The sequence below is a fragment of the Aedes albopictus genome, chromosome 2 (genome assembly GCF_035046485.1).
Source record: "Aedes albopictus strain Foshan chromosome 2, AalbF5, whole genome shotgun sequence".
Classification (NCBI taxonomy): domain Eukaryota; kingdom Metazoa; phylum Arthropoda; class Insecta; order Diptera; family Culicidae; genus Aedes; species Aedes albopictus.
The window spans coordinates 363193728-363214689 of record NC_085137.1 but is presented as its reverse complement, the minus strand read 5'-3'; the positions used below and the strand labels follow the sequence as shown (position 1 = coordinate 363214689).

At 39.4% G+C, this 20962-nt stretch overlaps 1 protein-coding gene across 8 annotated transcripts in view; it reads right to left on the bottom strand.

The window, feature by feature from the left end:
• Positions 1 to 20962, bottom strand: part of LOC109415875 (NAD(+) hydrolase sarm1) — a 280580-nt gene that overhangs the window by 31979 nt on the left and 227639 nt on the right. For all 8 annotated transcript variants that reach the window (XM_062852885.1, XM_062852884.1, XM_062852886.1 and 5 more), the window contains 2 exons: positions 16705 to 17087; positions 16264 to 16633 (listed from right to left, as the gene is read on the bottom strand). In XM_062852885.1, the coding sequence (XP_062708869.1) occupies positions 16264 to 16633; positions 16705 to 17087 (753 nt within the window). The remainder of the gene's footprint in view (positions 1 to 16263; positions 16634 to 16704; positions 17088 to 20962) is intronic.

Genomic DNA, 20962 nt, shown 5'->3' with positions numbered 1-20962 from the left:
ATGCCTCATCGATTTCGCCGCCAAGAACATGGCATTCGTAGCACCTTTTTCCAGCACAGCCTCCATTATCGATAAATCTGGAGATCATCACAGCATTATCGACGTCAGCGGTAATGCAAGCGGTAATGCTGCATTATGGAACCCGACAGAATGTGGAGTGATGCAGACAGAAGTGGGAGCAGCAGACCCGCCTCTTCCGGGAGAAAATGCGCCGCCTGGAAGAAGCGGAATGCGAGGGGATGGAACTGCTGTGCCGTTCACAAGAAACACGACAGTTCTACCAGAAGCTCAATACTTCCCGCAAACGCTTCTTGCCGCAAGCCAAAATCTGCAGGGATAAGGACGGGAGCCTCCTGACGGACAAACGTGAGGTGATCGAAAGGTGGAAGCAGCACTTCGACGAGCACCTGAATGTCAAAGAGAATATAGGCACGGGGGATCAAAGCAGCGGAGAAAATTACTATGTTGGCGCAGCAGAGGACGGGAACGAACCAACTCCCACGCTGAGGAAAGTTAAGGATGTCATCCACCACCTCAAAAACAACAAATCGGCTGGTAAGGACGGTATCCCAGCAGAACTTATCAAGATGGACCCGGAAAAGTTGACCACCTGTCTGCACCGGTAAGTAGTCAACATCTGGGAAACCGAACAACTACCGGAGGAGTGGAAGGAAGGGATAAGTTAATGTGTGAGAACTTTCGAGCGATCATCATTTTGAATGCCGCCCACAAAGTGATATCCCAAATCAACTTCCGTCGTCTTTCACCTATAGTAAATGAGTTCGTGGGAAGTTACCAAGCCGGTTTCATCGACGGCCGGTCGACAACGAACCAGATCTTCACCGTACGGCAAATCCTCCAGAAATGCCGTGAATACCAGGTCCCAACGCACCACCTGTTCATCGACTTCAAAGCGGCTTACGACAGTATCGAGCGCACAGAGCTATGGGAAACCATGGACGAGAACAACTTTCTCGGAAAGCTTACCAGACTGATAAAAAAAACATGGACGATGTGCAAAACAGCGTAAGGATTTCAGGTGAACTATCCAGATTATTCGAATCTCGACGGGGACTGCGACAAGATGATGGACTCTTCTGCCTACTATTCAACATCGCCCTGGAAGGTGTTATGCGACGAGCCAGGCCCAACAGTCGGAGTACGATCTTCACGAAATCCGGCCAATTTGTCTGTTTTGCAGATGACATGGATATTATTGCTAGAATATTTGGAACGGTGGCAGAACTGTACACCCGCCTGAAACGTGAAGCAGCAAAGGTCGGACTAGCGGTGAATATGGCTAAAACAAAGAACATGCTGGTAGGTGGGACTGAGCGAGACAGGACAAGCCTCGGCAGCAATATTACGACAGACGGGGATACTTTCGAGGTGGTAGAAGAATTCGTCAACCTCGGTTCCTTGCTAACGGCTGACAATAACGTGAGCCATGAAATATGAAGTGAAAGTCAGTGGAAGTCGTGCCTACTACGGTCTCCAGAAGAAACTGCGGTCAAAAAAGATTCACCCCTGCACCAAATGTACCATGTACAAGACGCTAATAAGACCAGTGGTCCTCTACGGGACATGGACCATGTTTGAGGAGGACCTACAAACTCTCGGAGTTTTCGAACAAGGACGATCTTCGGCGGCGTGCAGGAAAACGGTGTGTGGCGGCGAAGGATGAACCACGAGCTCACTGCACTCTACGGTGAACCCGACATCTCGAAAGTGGCCTGGACGTATACTGTGGACAGGGCATGTTGCAAGAATGCCAGGCAATAACCCTACAAAGTTGGCGTTTGCTAACCATCTGGTTGGTACAAGAAGTGAGTGAGAGTTTTTTCATTAAATAATTTGTAATGCTCTGCAACACATATTATGAAAACTCCTGAGAAATTTGAGAAGCTATGTCTCTATGGTGCTAGTGACGAGTTTTCTTCGAAAAAAAAAACTGCTACCATCTTGACATATGGGTTTACGTTGCCACTCTCTTGTCGCCACCTGTCCCCTAAAATTTTGACAAACCACACAAACTCTAGATTTGGAAATCAGTGTTCAAATTATTGTTTGAATCTGGCAAATTCCATATGGGACTCCATATTTGCCGTCACAATTCAAACATCCACTCGTGCGCCGCGCCATTTACGTCAGAGAAGCAGAACATTCTGTTCGTGCTCGCAGATTTTATCAACCATCCACAAAGCAGCAGCTGGCCTGGCGGCACGGGTAAAACCCGGCAGCAGCAGAAATGATTTACTTTTCCTTCCGATAGCTAATTTCCATAGTGTCCTATATACGCGGCGTAGTTATTGATAGCTGGTTTGGAGGCCGGTCGTTGTTTTTTTCCTCGTCCACATGCCAGTGTGGTTTTCCTTTACTCCGCGTGTAAACATGCACGTCCTAGTTCGGAGAAAATTGTTTCTTGAGAATGTCGAGATCTTCATCATTTCTTTGTTTTGGCTTAACATACCAGTTGGGGTAGATTTTATTCTTCAGTTACATTTAAGGACATTTTCACACTGAGAGTTTTCTTAACTAGTAGGTTATACCACTTGAAATTTATCTTCGCAGTCGCTTACAGGATATCGTTTTTCTTCATAGCTCTCTGGGCAAAGAAAGGCCCCCACCGAGCGTCGACGTCGTTCGTTACCTGTTGGAAACCGAGCGTGTGCACAGAAAATCCAAGACGAGAAAGAAAACCAGGTGCAATGCGATCCGCCACGTTTGGGGAGACCGATTTTTTTTTTCAGCAAGTCCACTGACCGGGTTTACTTAAAAAACGGCGACGACGACGACGAGTTCAGTTTGTTTTTACTTGATCGAATTTGAATGTTTATCTAGCCGTAGTTGACACTGAAATGTATCTTTGCCATCATCATTACTCCCATCATCAACCTCCGTGCGCCAAAATGTATCAATTCAGACGGACAGGGGGGCTATTTTTGAGACACACATGAGAATCCTCTTCACGAGTGATTTGTTTTAGTGGTTGCACCCGATGCGCATCGAGTTGATTCATTCGGAAGACCTTGAGCTATCAACGTCCGACAGGCACGTTTTGTTTGTTTTAAATTTATATTGTCCGATGTTAACAAGTTAAGGATGCTATCCAACAATTCGGCAGGCAAGAACGGTTTCGGAGCTGAACTTGTCCTGATGGACTGGGAAAATATAGCAGTTTATCTTTATCGTCTTATAGACAAAGAAGGGGGCAACTGGTTCAATACCCTATCTACAAATTCTTCGGGACACATATTGCTCAACCGGTAAATGCGCAGCTAATCAGCAAGACTATGCTGACGAAGGTCTCTCGGTATAGTACCATCTCAAACTTCTTTTGAAATGCTACATGAAGAACTTGACATAAATAACCATGCGTCTCCATGGAGTATTTCTAAGAGTTATTCTAAAAAAATCTAGGTTCGGAACGGAAATCGAACATTGAAAAAGGCATTGTTAGACGATGTTTATGTGATATAATCGACGTTAGGACTTATCATGACGCTTACAACGACTCTGACATGTTGATGTGTCCTAAAAACTCCTAGAACCCGAAAATAAAATGATACAAACAGAAGCGGAGGCAGCAACATTGCTACCTGAAAGTTGCATAGTTTAACCCTTTGAAGTCGGATTTTTTCCAAGCTTTATTATGGAACTTTTTCTAAGTTTTTCTGTTGTTTTGGTGGTCAATAGCATGAAAAGGTTAGAATATCATGCAGAATATTTTTTCTGGATATCCTAGATCATCCAAACTGTTCTTCAGTTTAGATCCTAAAGTCTACGGGTGTAACGGTAACTTCTTTCATTATACAAAGCTACGATTTGTAATCTATCTTGTCCAGTAAGTCTTCTGAAAGTTCAATAGACAGTACACGGTGTTCAATAAGTTCGGATACACCATATAACTTGAATTAATTTCACATCTGTAATTCAGATTTTCAAAGTAAATGTATTTATTGAAAGGTTATATAACACTGATCAAATATAGCATATGGTTTTGAATAAAGTCTTTTTCTACTTTTTTTTGTAAGCCTTAGATGTATCTAAACTTTGTTAGCTCCGGCACGCTGAAATAATTTTCGATAAGTTGCTCAAGCTACAGAAGTCTAAAACGTTGACTTTTGAGTTTACATCTCACTATACTAAATTTTAAAATTTGTTAAAATTTGCCACAATAGGGATATAATCAAGTTTTGGAAAAGATAATTATGGATTAAACTGAGATATAATGCAGCCTTGCTTTTTGACAAAACAAAAATCATTAAAACAGGTACAGCGGCAATTTTAGCAATTTTAAAGATCAAAATAAAATGAGTCCGTACTTCATCCAATCTGAATCTTATAGATTATTTCGTATGGCCATAGCTGCTACCACTAATGCTGAGGACAACAACCTAATTTGATTTAACTTAACACCATTAGTAAATAAAAACTAGTCGAAATACTAATGACAGACGTGCGTGCCGGCCGAAAGGAACTTGAGACACATTTGCAATTATTACAAAAGGATAAAGGACAGTTTATTTCAAAACATATACTCTATTTGATCAGTATTATGTGAGCTTTCGAATAATACATTCACTCTCCAAATCTGAATTACAGATGGGAAATAAATTCAATTTTACTGTGTATCCGAACTTATTGAACACCGTGTATAAGATCAGTTGAGATATCCCAGGTCATCCAAACCGTTATTGAGTATAGATCCCAAAGTCTACGGTAACTTCTTTCATTATACTAAGCTACGATTTGTAATCTATCATGTCCAGTGTGTCTTCTGAAAATTCAATACAAAGTACCAGAGCTGTTGGGATATCCTAGATCATCCAAACTATTCTTGAGCTTAGATCCTGAAGTCTACGGGTGTAACGGAAACTTCTTTCAGTATACAGATCTACGATTTGTAATCTATCATGTCCAGGCAGTCTTCTGAAAGTTCAATAGACAGTATCAGATCAGTCGGGATATCCTAGGTCATCCAAAATGTTCTTTAGTATAGATCCTAAAGTCTACGGGTGCAACGGTAACGGAATGAAAATAGGGTATCGGGATGCTTCGTTGGCATAGTCCCCTCGTTCGGCCTATCTCAACGTTAACCAAAAACTCAAACAAACACGCATAACTGGATATCGGAAAAGCTATGCGGCAAACAACTGTAACATTTCGTTTCAATTTTAGCATTTTGGAGCATTAAAATTGAATGAAAATGTCTATTTGTTTATCTTTTGTAGACGCCATGATTCTTCGGCTTAGTGGGTGGTCTATGAACATGATCATAAATGGCATCAATCTGGAACATTTCGAACTACTTTTCAATAACTGAACATTTGATGCGACGGTCAAAGACTCTATTTGGAACTTGTATATTTGTTTTTAACGAATAATAAATATTTTACAAATTGAATGCGGGCCGAATATTGAGGACATTTTTTTCACTATGTACCCAAATCTTGGCCCATCACTAAAGTGACGTCAACAACACCGATAAAGTGACGTCAACAACATTGCTTGCGTAAGAACCAGAAAGAATGAACAGGAAGAAAGATTTTGTATACGGTGAGTGTAATAATATAACACAATAATAGGGTTGCGTTGTTACCGTTAATAAATTAAGAAAGAACTTTAGTTTAAGTAATTCATTTACAGTTTTTTGAAAAATTGGCTCTGAAAATGTGATTTACAAGTAAGATTGGTGAACAAACAGAGATAATACTTCAGCAGAAATATTGAAAAAATAAGATAATAAGTGGTTCTAGTGCATGGAAAGCAATAGGCCAACGTTGTATCCACTAATAGGCCAATTTTTGTACCATAGACCAACGTTGCATACCATCGCATCGAATCTTTTCAACTTAATAATATAAATTCTTGAATATTAACGTTAGTTTACTTCCAATTGGCGAAACAAGAATTGCCTAGAGTGTGTAATAGGATCAACATATTATTTCTAGTGCTATTAATTCATGAGTTATGGTCAAAATTGTCAAGGCGGTTTGCAAATTAGGCCAAGGAATGGTACATATACCCTACTTTATGTTGTACAAATCACATGAAATAAACTTTTAAAGTTTTACTGCAATTTAGTTACTTTTACGCTTTTACTTTTGCAAGAAAAATGATTATGGCTTACTACACGAATTTATGTTGGCCTGCTTACTCTCTCACAAAATTTGACGTTTAAGCGGTGTCGGCACTTCTTAAACGTCAAATCTGTGAGAGTAAGCAGGCCAGCATAAATTCGTGCAGTGGACCATTGTGATAAACTTTCAAAATACACCCTTACATGGATGTTCATGGGTATTCCGGACGATAGATGGATCACAACAGCCAAATATACATGTGGTATCGCCCGGAATACAAATTACTTTCGGCTTGTAACTTGGTAATTTTTGGTAGTATTTTTTATGGGAACTCGGATGGATTCCGAATCTTTAGCTGGCCAAGGAAGGTATCAGGTAAACGAGTCTCCTATCAACCAATGGTGAAATTGAAAGTCGTGTTTTAGAACCCAATCTGCGCTTTGAACATCCTTGAAATTCAAGGTTATTCATCATGGATGTATTGCTAATTGAAAATGATCTACTTATCCAAGCTTACATTAAAAATGACTATCTGGAAGTAGAAGAAATTAAATCACGAAAACAAAAATATGCTGCAGATGGCACTTTCAACCGGTTCAAGTGCCCGAAGTGGCTCTCTGAAGCAATACCTTCTTGGTGGTTCCGGAGAGACGTAGGGTTTGGCGACCATAGGAATGGTTTAGTGGGTACGAGGAGAGAGTAGTCCTGGATTTTACTTTTGTTGTAGAAGACGGCCTGTCAGACCTACACTACCCTAACCTTCTGTTAGGGTGTCTGTTGAGCAGATTATCCCCCTATGGTTTAGAAGGAAAAAAAAAAAAAAAAGTGCCCGAATTATGTTGGTTCTCCTAGTTTGAACATGATAATTTGACAGTTACAAACAACGGCAAAATATCAGTGAGCACTTGGATAATATTTTTAAGGAGTTTTGGGTAAAGCTTCAGGAATTCCAACTGACATTTTTCAAGAATTCCTCTAGAGATTTCTTCAGGGATCCTGCTAAAGATGTCTTCATGGATTTCTCTAGCGATTCCTTATATAGTTTCTCAAGGAATCACTCTAGGGATTTCATTAGGTTTTCTTTTATGCATTTTTTCAGAGATCCTTCTTTGTGGATTTGTCTAGGAATGTCTCTAGGATTATCTCCAGATATTTTTCAAAAATTCCTCCAGTGATACCTTAAAATTTCTATAGGAATTCATCTAGGGAATTATTTAGGACTTCTTATAGGTATTATTTTAGGGATTGCTCTAATGCTTTATCTGATGAAGTTATATAAGAATACAAATAATCTTTTATAAGGTATGACTCTTGGTAATGCGGCGATGTGGATTACCCATAGTACGGCAATAGGAATCTAGACGACTCTTCCATTCCTACGGCGTTCTTATGGGAGTGACGTTATGCAAAGCAAAGCAAAGATAACCGTACACATCGTAGTTGCTACTCCGTGATTGACCAGAACAATCGAAGTTGTATAGAGAGAGATCCAATGAATGGTGCTTGGGACTATCTACACACCCTGAATGTGCACAATTCGAGAGTTCAATATTTTAAAGTCAATAATGGCGCCGGCCACGTCCTTACAGTCATCGAGAAGGGGAAGGAATGTTAGTTCGACAACCGTTTGTACTATGAACCGTGGAATCCACAGCATCCCCACAGTTGTCTCGAAAAGGAGTATTTGTTAGTAGGGTAGGGTAAGGTGTGGATCTGGGAGCCACCTTTGGTAGGTGATATGATCATGGATATGATCCAATAGTTTATGGAAATACACGCCGCGGTCTTCATCCCGATTATGATTTATTTGGTCGCAATAGTAAGGGTAATGCACATACGTCAACGATCGTTCAATATTAAACGCGTCACCGCATTGATGGTTTACACAACCGTGAAAACCGACTTTCTCACGAAAGTTATCGCGCGCATCTGATTTCGCATTCAATATTCGCGTCCCCATCTTCCTACCGAGAAAACCGACCGACTCACGGAAATAGTCGCGCGTTCCCCACAGTATCGAACTGAGTGTGTACGGAGAATAAACTTTCAAGCTTAGATAGCTATTTTTGAATTATGTATTTTACTGAGTACAGGAGTACTCATAAAAACGCATTGGCGAAATTATACCAACTTCTTCTAGTGTGCAAAGAAAAAAAAAATAATCGGAATGATCTCACCCAGTTCCATGTCGTCGGATGATCGCAACTACTCCTTAAGTCCTTCAATTTTCTGCAATACTGTTTGCTACAAAGTGGGCATCCATTTTTATCAGTTCACGAGGGACAATATGCACCTGCCCCAAACACGTGTCACTTTTCACTTTTTCCTTCGAACAATGCAACCCGATCGAGATCCCCATCGCAACTGCCCCAAACACGCATCATTTTTCACTTTTTTCCGGCGATCTTATGGGAGTGACGTTATGTTTATAAATTTCAAACATGACGTCACTCCCATAAGAACGCCGTTGGAATGAAAGAGCCGACTAGTTTCCTATTGCCGCACCTATGAGTAATCCACATCGGTATTGCGGACAAAATCAAAACGGTTGTCACGAAGCCTTCATTTATCGCTGTCAAAATATTTCCATCGAACTGTCACAACTCCAACAGCCACTGTTCTTATGCGATTCCAACCGACAGAAAAAGTATGACAGCCAGATTTTTTAAACAATTTCAACAAGTCAAACTAGGCATGGCAAAGGCACAAAGTATGTCACAATGTGCCGGGAGTGTGTTGATGTGTGTTGGATAGCTTGAAAAATAAAACTCTTCATATACGCAGTACTTATGACATTGTAGTAAATGGTATTCTGTGTTTTATCGTGATGAGTCGCGTGAGTTTATTTTTTTCTGTTGCGTACAATCAAACTCGGAGATAGTTGGGGAAAGTGGGTTAAAATCAGATACCATTTTTCAAACTTTCATCGTGTTGAATAGCCTCACTTTCATTCGTGTTCAATAGCCTCATTTGTTAGGCATATAAAGTGATAACAGCAACTAGACAATATTTGCTTGATACCTACTTCAGCAGAAATATCCACGAAACAAATACATTTTCATTGATTTTTTGCAATTTTATGGAAACTTCATGAAAACATTCAGAACATACGTCCATCATTTTCCTACTCTCTTCCCCTCTCTGTCCCGTTTTTTTTCTCGTGTACTCAATACATAGAGTGTCACTCCCCTCCCCGCTAAACGATTGTCGTAATATTTGAATGACCTCAAAAACGGATAGCGTACACATCAACAACCATGCGCCTCCATGTGTGTTCCAATCTCCTCAAATACACATAGCTAGTAACAAAGTCACCAGAAAACCTTAATTGCAAGCACAAAAAAAACGGAAGTTGACAATTTTCATTGGGAAATCATAAGATTTTCCATGGGTTAGGCGGCCTAGCTTCTAGAAGAATGATTCATGAAAACATATCATGACACCATTCACCTATAGTAATGATCAAATCACATTCAGGAATGATGTCATGAGTTGGACTATTTCATCCCATCTGGGCATATTGGACTTTGTTTCCCGAAATGAAGAAAACATAATAAAATATAGGTACGGATATATGGATAGTCGATACAGATCGTGTAGTTGTAGTCTTCTTCCAACTGAACATACGTACGTACCGGAACGCTTTTCCCGATGGGTGTAAGAATTGATTTCACTCGTCGTATTGTCGCACTTGATTCAGGTGGCACTTTTCGTAGAGAGTAAAAGTTCCGATTGGTACCAAACACTACACCGTCACTGGATTTGCAAATCACTGCTGCTCGGATTACATAACGTCCGAGGATCATATTTATTGACTTTCCGTATAGGTAAACTGCACCTACCCACTTCGCCTAACTTTGGAAACCGTTGAAATCCATTGGTCACAGTTATAAGTGGTTGAATAAGGAAATCTTTTGGTCACTCTCCTCAAGTTGTCGACAATGATTCGAAAATGTGTATAATCAACTGTTATCTAGTTACACTTCTTTTCAGTTTTTATTCTTGAGGATTTGATAACTTGTTCGTTGATAACTGCTCGGAAGTCCGCTTCCAACTGAAGGACATTCCGTCAGCATTATTGTGCCATAGAACTATGTCCTTGTTGCGCAGAATCAGGACGAGTCATCAACCTCGGCTGTGTCTGCTCAATTCAGCCGAGACTGCCCGCGTTTTTTTTTTTGCATTCTGTTTTATAGCTAACGCGATGGTTTCATATAAAAAACAAATGCGAAAGTGCAAGGAAGAAAGGATGGTAAACATCGATGAGTCATTCACCGGCGAATTTGTACGCTACGCGGGCGTGACCTTGACGGTTCCTCGACGTGCGTTCGTACGGTACATAGGCAGTGTGGGATTCCAGCAGAGCATAGCAGTTATGCTACGGTGAATGAAGCTGAGTCATCGAGGCCGCTCGTGATGGATATGCTGTGGATATGATAATGGGGATTGTTTCGTTTGGGAAACGCGGGCACTTGTTGGAATGTGGCGTGAGAGCGGATGAGTCATGTGGGAAATGCTATGGATTTTTGTGCGTTATATTTTAATTAACACTTTTTAGCAAAGGCCGCTTTTATTTAGTATTTGCAAGTTTTCTTATAATTTTGACAACATTTCATACATCTACCATTGTTTACTTTCTAGCGTTCAGCTAAACTGGATTACATCTTACTTCTTAGAGCAGTGCTCTATGAATATTTCTACTGTTATACACTGAGCGCTTTCTTTGCCAATAGGACATGTCTTGTGGAGTACAAAGTAATGTGCTGTATTTTTACATAAAATGATAATTTCCCCGTTTCTGCAATGAAAGGGTGCAGTTTATTATGCTTTCCTTCCGAATTCCATAGGTTTCCCCGCTATTGCTGCCAAAGTATATCGCGGGATTTCCTCGGAGTTCCTCCTGTGTTTTACCCAAATCTTGGTAGGATTTCTCCCAGGATTATTTCAGACATTTCCATAGCACTTTCTCTCAAGATAATTCTCAGCTCTTGCATTCATCCTAGAGTTTTTCTCGGGATTCCCCTTGAATGATTTCCCGCGATTCCTTCCGGTGTTCCTTATGGGGTTTCACCAGGAGATCTCCCTGTGATTTCTCCCAGAGTTTATACAGGAGTTTTTCCTGTGATTTTTACTAGAGCTCCTTCAATAGTTACCGTCGTTCAGGGTGGCATTGGGCCATGAAGTTCTTCCAGTGGTACCTTTCAAAGATTTTTCCCGTAGTTGTTTACAGGGTTTCTTGCAGTGATTCCCTGAGTTCATTATTATAGAAATTTTTCCGGGATTCTACTGAAAATTGCCCCGAGATTCTGCATGTTCCTTTAATAGTTGCTGCAGGATTTTTCCAGGTTTTTTTTTGTCGGAATTTCACTTGGGATAACCTACAAAATTCCGTGATAGAAATTCTCGGAAAAATATAAAACAAAATCCAAGAAAATCTGGGAAATCTCTGAAAAAAAACGGGAGTGATTCCAGGAAGAAATGTTATTAACAATCAAGGAGGAACTCTGAAAACCAGTAAAAGAAATCCCGGGAGAAACTCCGGACAAAATAAAAAAAAAATCAAAATTCTTTGGTAGAAATTCCTGGAAGAACTTCTGCAGAAATCTCACAAAAATCCCTTAAAATGATGAAAAAACCATCCCGGAAAACTAGCAGGAGAAATTTCTGAAGGAACTTTAGGCAAATTTGGGAAGAATCTTCGGAAGGAATCCAGCGTCAAAATTTGGAAACCTATCGGAGTGGAAGGAATTCTGTGATGTACTCCTGCAGGAATGCTGTGTGGAACTCTGGTAGAAATCCTGGGAAATTCCCTCAGAAATGCCGGAAGCAACATCGGAAAAATCTCTTGAGGAACTCTGGGAGCAAACGAAGGGTGACGATTTCATGCACCGGAATCATGTGGAAGTGATTTCTGTAAATGAAACCATTAATATTCGTTTTCTTGATTTTTGCAAGTCCCAGTGAGTTAAGTAAAGTACCGTTTTACTTTGAGAAGATATATAGGTATTCAACTTTCGGTAATTCTAGTAGGTAATCATGGAGATATTTTGTGCTCGCATTATGGTATCGAAAGACAAATTGCCTAAAGCACCCTCGATATCCAAAAAATATTAAGTATGACAACTTTGTGTTGAAGAATATGTTATGAACATCATGGATATAATGTACGCGGAAAAGTGTTCAGAAGAAAATAGGTCAAACTCACAGGTCTCTTTTGGATTGTGATGTTGCCTAGCACACATGCTCGAGGCATGACATACGTTTTTTACTCATTTTTGTGTGCATGAATTGATAAAAAAACATTGATTATTTTTCACTTGCAGGACGCGTTTGTTTAGCACATTTTAAGATAGTCAAAACTGGCTTTATACTGGCTAAATAAATACGAAAGTAAAGCTATAGAGCGCCATGCATTGGCAAATTGGAGTACATATATAATGTAGGTAGAAATATGAACTGTTTATTTTAAGTATTTTGTTTAATGTAGAGCTATTTTTTTATAGAGGCTTTAGTTCATTCGTCTTTTGTAGAGTTAAATGTATATTTTGAAATATGATAGTTACAGTTTGAGCTGCCGTGACAAAAAACTGCTCCAAGAATTTGATTTCTTTCTGAATATCATCATTCCGAAATACATCCGCAACTGGCAAACATAGTGTTTCGCAGAGTGCTAGTACAGCAATTGAATGCTATCGCTCCCGCAGTGCACTATTTTACAGTTTTAAGAAATGCTAAGTGCATGAAGTAATTGCCATGTTAACATCTGTTATAGGTTTCACAGATCTTTATCCAACTTTTTTTTTACAGTATATCGCGTAGGCTGCGGCTTATTTTTCAAAAGTTGTTGAAACCAGGAATTCGTAAGCTCTTTTGGATTCGAGTGACACAAAAAGAGAAATCTCTGAGTTTAAGCCAAAAATATTGAGATTTAGAGGTCGCGCAATCGCTTCAAAGTCGAATTTTCGAGTAATGAAAAGGTGTGTTCACTTCAAGTGCCATAACTTTCTAAGTTTTCAACCGATTTTCAATCTTTTTTTATGAATTTCTCACAAATTAAATTTCGAATAAACTCGTAGAACATCATTTTTTTCCAAAGTCACGCAAAATATGAGTTTTTGAAGATTTAATTCATTTTTTTCTTCTTTTTACAAAAATTTTTAACTTTAGAGTCCTATAACTTTTTTAACCGTTTGACCAATTTTAATTTTTTTAGCTTGCTTTTGTAGATATTTTTGTTGCCTAAGAATGCTGTGAATAAACTGTAGTGAAAAAAAAAACCGTTCAGAAACACGTATTTTATAGGAAAAATCAGAATTTTGGCAAAATTTTTATAGTTTTCATGCTTAGTTTCGGGCTAAAAATATTCTCAATAAACATATGGAAGCCCTAAACTTTAGTTTTTGGAATGTTCTGAATCAAAAAATATTTTCATGATCGAAATGAGAGAAAAAAAAAATTTGAAAGAAAAATCCCTCCAATGTGTTCCATATCCCTAAATATGATGCTAAGTATCTGGTTTGGGGCAAAAAATTGCAAATAATCGTTAAAAACTCCAATTTTGCATGAAAAAATCAAGTTTTAAGGCATGTGTTGGCAGTTTTTGGTGAAAAGTATCATAAAAATGACTACTTTGATGAAAAGTTTGTTCAGGACAAAGATAGGCAACAAAAATATCTACAAAAGCAAGCTAAAAAATTTAAAATTGAAAAACGGTTAAAAAGTTATAGGACTCTAAAGTTAAAAAAAATGTAAAAAGAATTGATTGATTGATTTGTCTTTATTAGAGAGACTCTCAGCCCTTGGCTGGTTCATCTCTATGTAAAAAGAAGAAAAAAATGAATTAAATCTTCAAAAACTCATATTTTGCGTGACTTTGGAAAAAAAATAATGTTCTACGAGTTTATTCGAAATTTAATTTGTGAGAAATTCATAAAAAAAAGATTGAAAATCGGTTGAAAACTGAGAAAGTTATGGCACTTGAAGTGAACACACCTTTTTATTACTCGAAAATTCGACTTTGAAGCGATTGCGCGACCTCTAAATCTCAATATTGTTGGCTTAAACTCAGAGGTTTCTCTTTTTGTGTCATTTGAATCCAAAAGAGCTTACGAATTCCAGGTTTCAACAACTTTTGAAAAATAAGCCGCAGCCTAATATCGCGGCAAACGAATTTCGGCAGAAATTGCATATTGGTTTCAACAATCAGTAGTAAGATGGAGCCAAATTACCTTTGCAGGCATAATATGGCATGACAACTTTCTAGTAAGAGGCTACTAACTCAATTCATATTTCAAGATTAAAGATCCAAAAAAGCTCAAACTCCATAATAGGTACTCAAACGCATTGAGAAAAATATGTATCCCAATACCCGCCACAAGCCGGGCCCGTAGCTACACGTTCACTTCATAAGTGGATGGTCATGGGTTTGATCCCTGCCCCGGCACTTGCAATTTTTCGTCAGTTGCTCTTCCCCCCGACAGCAGCTGACACCTGACCCTCTTCTGAGCATATGCTCTAACGGACCCGGAAACTTGGATATCGGCTAACGACAACTCATAATGGACCCCCAATCGGACTGGAAAAGTAATAAGAGCCACACATCAACATCCTCGCGCTCATCATTCTACCCATGCATGGAAAGGGTATTGCGTATTTCTCACCCCACTGGACCCTGTTCGCAGTTAGTATTAATGCGGGTTTGTGAATAAAACTGCGATTTTGCATCGAATCGGTGTTTTCTGCGCACTTATGCATTACAAGGTGCTGAATAAGTGCGCAGAAGACACCGAAACGATTCTATGCAAAATCGCAGTTTTATTCACGATCCCGCACTTATACTAACTGCGAAAGGGGTCCACACGGTGTCAAAATTTCGATTATTATCGAACATTCATGTACCTCGGATTTTTCTTCGAAAATGAATAGTACTTTGGCTATATATTCATAATCAGAAAACTAGAAAATATTTCATCGGCGAAAAATTTTCCATACATTTTGTATGGGACGTTTTTTGGGCTAAAATAGTAATTATTGATTTTTAGTATGGAAAATACCCTAAAACTCATCTAACTCAAATTTTCCCCGATAGAATATTTTCAAATTTTGCATTTATACATTACAGCCGAAACTCTAACATTCTATGAAGAAAAATCCGAGGTACATGAAAGTTCGATAATAATCAAAATTTTGACACCGTGGTCCATTGGGGGTGGGAAATGCGCAATAGTAAAGTGACAGCATCGCAACGGCAACCACCCAGACAACCAGTAATCGTATAAGATGTCATATAAGATGATAAAGTGGAGGCCAGATGCGTGCATGCCTCCATTTAGGCGCATGTAAAATGTACGCATATCGCCTCCACTTTAACATCTTATGCTACATCTTATACGATCACTGGTTGACTGGGCAGTTCGATATAGTAGAATTAGAATAGAATACATTTAGGCGCTGTACAAAATGTAAGTGCAGCCGCCAATTGGAATCGCTCACGCAGTGCCCTAGTGGACAAAAGAGCTGTAAATTAGGTACAGTGATTGAAGAATAAAAAATACTCGCCACAACTATGAAATACAGTATCGGACAATAAAAATGCACCAAAGCCGTTTTCCCATACAAACTAGTCAACTTTGGATTGTCGTATCTCAGTTATTTCTCAACCGATTGTTTTCGGCCTTTCTGTGACGAACTACAAAACACTTCAATTTTTGAAAACTATTGAAAAAATTCGGTGATAACTATTGATACAAAAGTTACAGATAGGTTGAATTTTGACAATAAAAATGCACCAAGACAAAAAATGCTATAGCAAAACATGGTCACGTCATATCATTATGGTGTCTTCGGCAAATATGTTTCTTGTGTGGTGATGAGTAAATTTGCTGAAGAGACCAACATGATTTGACTTCAGCATTTTTTGCTAAAAAATATTTTGTCTTGGTGCATTTTTATTGTCAAAATTCAACCTATCTGTAACTTTTGTATCAATAGTTATCACCGAAGTTTTTCAATAGTTTTCAAAAATTGAAGTGTTTTGTAGTTCGTCACAGAAAGGCCGAAAACAATCGGTTGAGAAATAACTGAGATATGACAATCCAAAGTTGACTAGTTTGTATGGGAAAACGGCTTTGGTGCATTTTTATTGTCCGATACTGTATATACTATCAATTCATCCACATACCTTCAGCATGGCGGCTTTCTCCTCGTGCTTCAGCCCGTCAACTTCCACCTGATTCCGCATGGCAGCCAGAGCTGCTTCCTCCTGGTACTGGACGTCCCCGGCGTGCAGTTTTTTCATCTGTGCCGAATTTATCGTAGCCTGCTCGCTGCTGAACCCATCCTTCACCACCTTCGTTTTCGACTCGGATGTGGTCTTTTTCTGCTCGAACTTTACCGTGTCCACCGCCGCCCCATTCATGGCCAGGTGTCCATTTTGCATCGTACCATCGGGCTTCTTCACTATCATGTTAGTCATCTCCCCGTCGGAGTCCGGGTGTGTCACGTGGTACTCTGTCATGGGCTCGTCCAAGCTGTCCATCGAGGCGCGTAACCTGTAAAAATAATATAAAATTTCAATATTGAAGGACACACTAGTGAGTCGCTGTTACCGGCAGCAACATACCTCTTCTGATGCTCCAACAAGTTGGACGAGCTGTTTCCCATGGAAAGCTTCTTGACGTAGCTGGACGAGGAAGATTCGGACGATGTCACTTTGGAAGACGTTGACGTCGAGGATGACGATGTGGTGATCTGGGACGAGCCCCTGGCATTGCTCAGCATGTTTTTCATCTCGGCCATGGAACTTTTGATTTCACCGAGATCATGTTTGATGGCTTCTGTGGATGAAGTTGTAGCTGATGAAGAGGCGGATTTAGAGGAGGAGGACATCGAACGTTGGGTGGCGGACGTTTCGCAGGCCATTCTGCACGACGCTTTGGTGGTGCTGTTGCTCGTCGATGAAGACGTTTTGGAACTCTTGGTGCTGCTGGAGGTGGCGTTCAGGAGCTGGAAGTACAAAAGGATGTAAAGAGATAATTATTAGCTGTTTCCACTGACGTTTGGTTTTTGTTTTCTACATTTTGTTTTGTTTTGTTCAATTATTATTATATTTTAGCCATAAGGTTTTACATTGTCTCTGGGTCGTATCGAAAACAATGTGAAGATTAGCATTAATGGAGACGCATGGTGGATTACACAGCGCAACATTTTTTTTGTTTCAAGAGCAAACTTATGTGTCTCTGACGTATTTTGGGCCGCTGAATCCGAATCCGGGCTCAGATTTGCTCCAGCACGTCACAATTTTGAGCTATACCCCAATTTATAGGGCAAAATATGCGATTTTGGGCTTTTTTGACTGCCTGCCATTAAACATGTAAATATATTTTTTTAAGTAAGGTAGTCAAAAGGTAAATTGGTCAATTAACATCTAAACTAACGACTCATGCAAAATATTTCGTTTTACCAAATCGAATTCGATAGTTTTAAGCGATTTATGTTGGGTGTATGATATTTCCCATACAAGTCACCCTCCAAAAGTTGCATGCAAGTTCACTTGTTAACATAAAATGCTTAAATCTATGTGGGTCCCATTTTCATCATACGAAAATCAAAGGATTGGAGCGCTGTTTGTTTTGTTTCATATTTTTGTATTTTTTGTTAGAAGTGAGCACCAATGAAAACAAAAAGAACGGAATCAATCGGTGCCGTAATCGCTTGTTTTCGAATAGGATGAATATGGGAGCGTGAGATTACTGATGGCACACATACCCTACAAAAAGGGCGACAAATTGGATTGCGGGAACTATCGCGCGATCACACTACTGAGCGCTGCCTACGAGATACTCTCTCAATTTTTTTGCCGCCGTCTATCACCGATTGCAAGAGAGTTCGTGGTGTAATATCAGGCTGGATTCATGGGTGAACGCGCTACAACGAATCAGATGTTCGCCATCCGCCAGGTGTTGCAGAAATGCCGCGAATACAACGTGCCCACACATCATTTGTTCATCGATTTCAAATCGGTGTATGATCGATCGAGAACAGCTATGGCAGATTATGCACGAATACGGATTCCCGGATGAACCGATACGATTGATCAAGGTGACGATGGATCGAGTGATGTGCGTATTTCGAGTGTCAAGGACACTCTCGAGTCCCTTTGAATCTCGCAGAGGGCTACGGCAAGGTGATGGTCTTTCGTGCTTGTTGTTTAACATTTCTTTAGAAGGTTCAATTAGGAGAGTGGGGATAAACACGAGTGGAACGATTTTTACGAAGTCCGTTCAGTTGCTTGGTTTCGCTAATGATATTGCTCGTAAATTTAAGACGATGGCGGAAACGTACATCCGACTAAAGAGTGAAGCCAGGCGAATCGGATTAATCATTAACCTTCCTTTTGCATCACGTTGGCAGCAACTCGCTGCCGTAGTGTACGGTTGGGGTCAAAAATGACCCTAATGCCAAAGGAGGGTTAATGTGTCGAAGACAAAGTACACGATGGCAAAGGGCTCCAGGGAGGAATCACCGCGCCCGCCACCCCAAATTTATGTAGACGGTGATGAAATCGAGGCAGTTGAAGAATTCGTGTAATTGGGCTCACTGGTGACCGCCGACAACGACACCAGCAGAGAAATTCAGAGGCGCATTGCGGCAGGCAGATGCGTAGCGTGGTTCCACAGCGCCCTTGGCAAGCATCCAGATTTGCGCCTCATAGTGATGTCTATTGTTTTCATTTTTCTAAAATTTCATCAAAAGTTGTTTTGTTTCGATATTTTGGTGACATATTTTGAGAAAAAATGTTTTTTTTTTCAAATAATTTCATATTTGTTTCGAATTCTCATTGAAAACTGTTTTAAAAGCATTGTATTTAATTTATTGTATTTTTTAGGTTATATATTTTTTTTAATATCCCAATACATTCATCTGTTTACTTTTATCAAACTGTTTTATATTTCGTATGTTTTATTAGGAATTCATTCAGTTTTTATATCACTTTTCAACACAACTTCAATCTTTTTTACAGCATACTTCATAAAGTTTATAACTATCCTGAAGTCGTGTAAGAAGCCTTATAGGATCCATTTTTATATTTTCCGTGAAAAGTTCATTCAGTTTTGTGCTTACCAGAGATGTTTTATGAAATTTTCAAGATATCAAATCGAAATTTTTCATTAGTAGATCTGTAGTAGTTAATTGCAAATGCAAGAGAGATTGGTAGGAGATGATTTTCTAAATTAGTTGCTCTAATAACAAAATCTATTTTATCAACCTTAACTTTCATCAACTTATGTAAATTTGGGGGGCGCGGACTATGAGAAGAACGCTTGGAATAGCCAATCAATTATCAAAAGAACATACTTAACCTTAACTTAACTAAGACAAACAACTTGTAGCCATGCAGCTAGAGTTTCACAGGAGAACAAGTGAGTAATTCTCGCTGAAACCAGGCCGCCTTTTTAAAAGTCTGGGACTTCATTTTTTTCTTGCTTATTCGCTAGAATATGATAAAAAAGGATGAAAACCACTTTGGTTGGGTTAAATTGATGGACCCCTCGCTTGACAAGGGGCTGACAAGGTGTCAAAAATGACGTTTTTTCATCAAATTGCACCTAATTTATCGCATAATATCTCAAAATTTAATGTTGTAGCATATACAAAACTTCACTTTTCTATGAAGGGAAAGTATAGACCTTTCATTTGAAGTTGAAAATTTTTTGGCAGCCATCTTGGATTTGGTCGCCATTTTGAATTTTATCATTCAATTGCGATTTTCGCTGTGTTCGCAACCACCGATTTCAAATCCGAACTCATCATTAGAAACCTGAGAGTCTAAGCTTTTCAAAACATTCAAAAATTTAGGTGTGCATTGACCACAACAATGATATATCGATGAAAACGTTAGGCGACCTCCTATTCTCCCATACATTTTGCTGCAGACGCCACGCGCATGCATGCGATTCCACGATGCATGGTGGTTATGTCTCGATGTTTTACATCTCGATATCTCTCCCTATCTCAATGTTTTGATCGATCCCTTCAATCTACATTCGTTACTCCCTATCTCGAAGCGACTTTGTTCGTTTTGTATCTAACTATCTATTTTCTCTCTTTTTCTGCTCTACAAATACAACTCATGTGTATTCATATGCTCACAGCCATCGCTACAACAGAAACGGGTTGAAAAAGCCATCAAACTTTCACAGTACAATGTCAATCTATCATATAACGCCTACAAGTTATGCAACCAAGACAACTGTGCCGCTACTTCTTAAGAGTAATCAACATACAATCTATCTCCTATTTATGGATCGCTTCACCGACCAAAGCTGACTTCCAGATCTCACATCCTAACCTACTAACGAATACCCCATCCATGCTGGTTGTGTGGACACAAGGTGCTCTTGGTCTCTAGTAGAGGCAACCATCATACTCTAGCATTATTTTCCCTTCCCAACTGACTGTAAGGACTTGGCCGGCACCGGTATCGATCCAAAAATGTATGAGTTGCATAAATTTCACTTTGAGAATAAGTGGAGTGTCCCAGCCCCTTATACAGTTGGATCTCAGTGCAATTCATACCAGTTCAGATCAATCACAGAGGAGCAACCATTGACATGTACAGTCAGTGTAAGCCAGTGATTCCCAAAGTGGGCGAAATCACCTTCTACACTGCAAATTTTGTTTGCAGGTATTCAGCAAACTTTGCTGATTTTTTTTTGTGCTGATTGAATTCAGCAATACGAATTTACTGAGTATCAGTAATGATTTTTTAACTTGCTCAACCATCCAGCAATTTTGACAGTTGATCAGCATCGTTGTGCTGAAATTCAGCAAAAATGTTACTGAAATTCAGCAATTTATTTTGCTGATTTTTTTTTGTG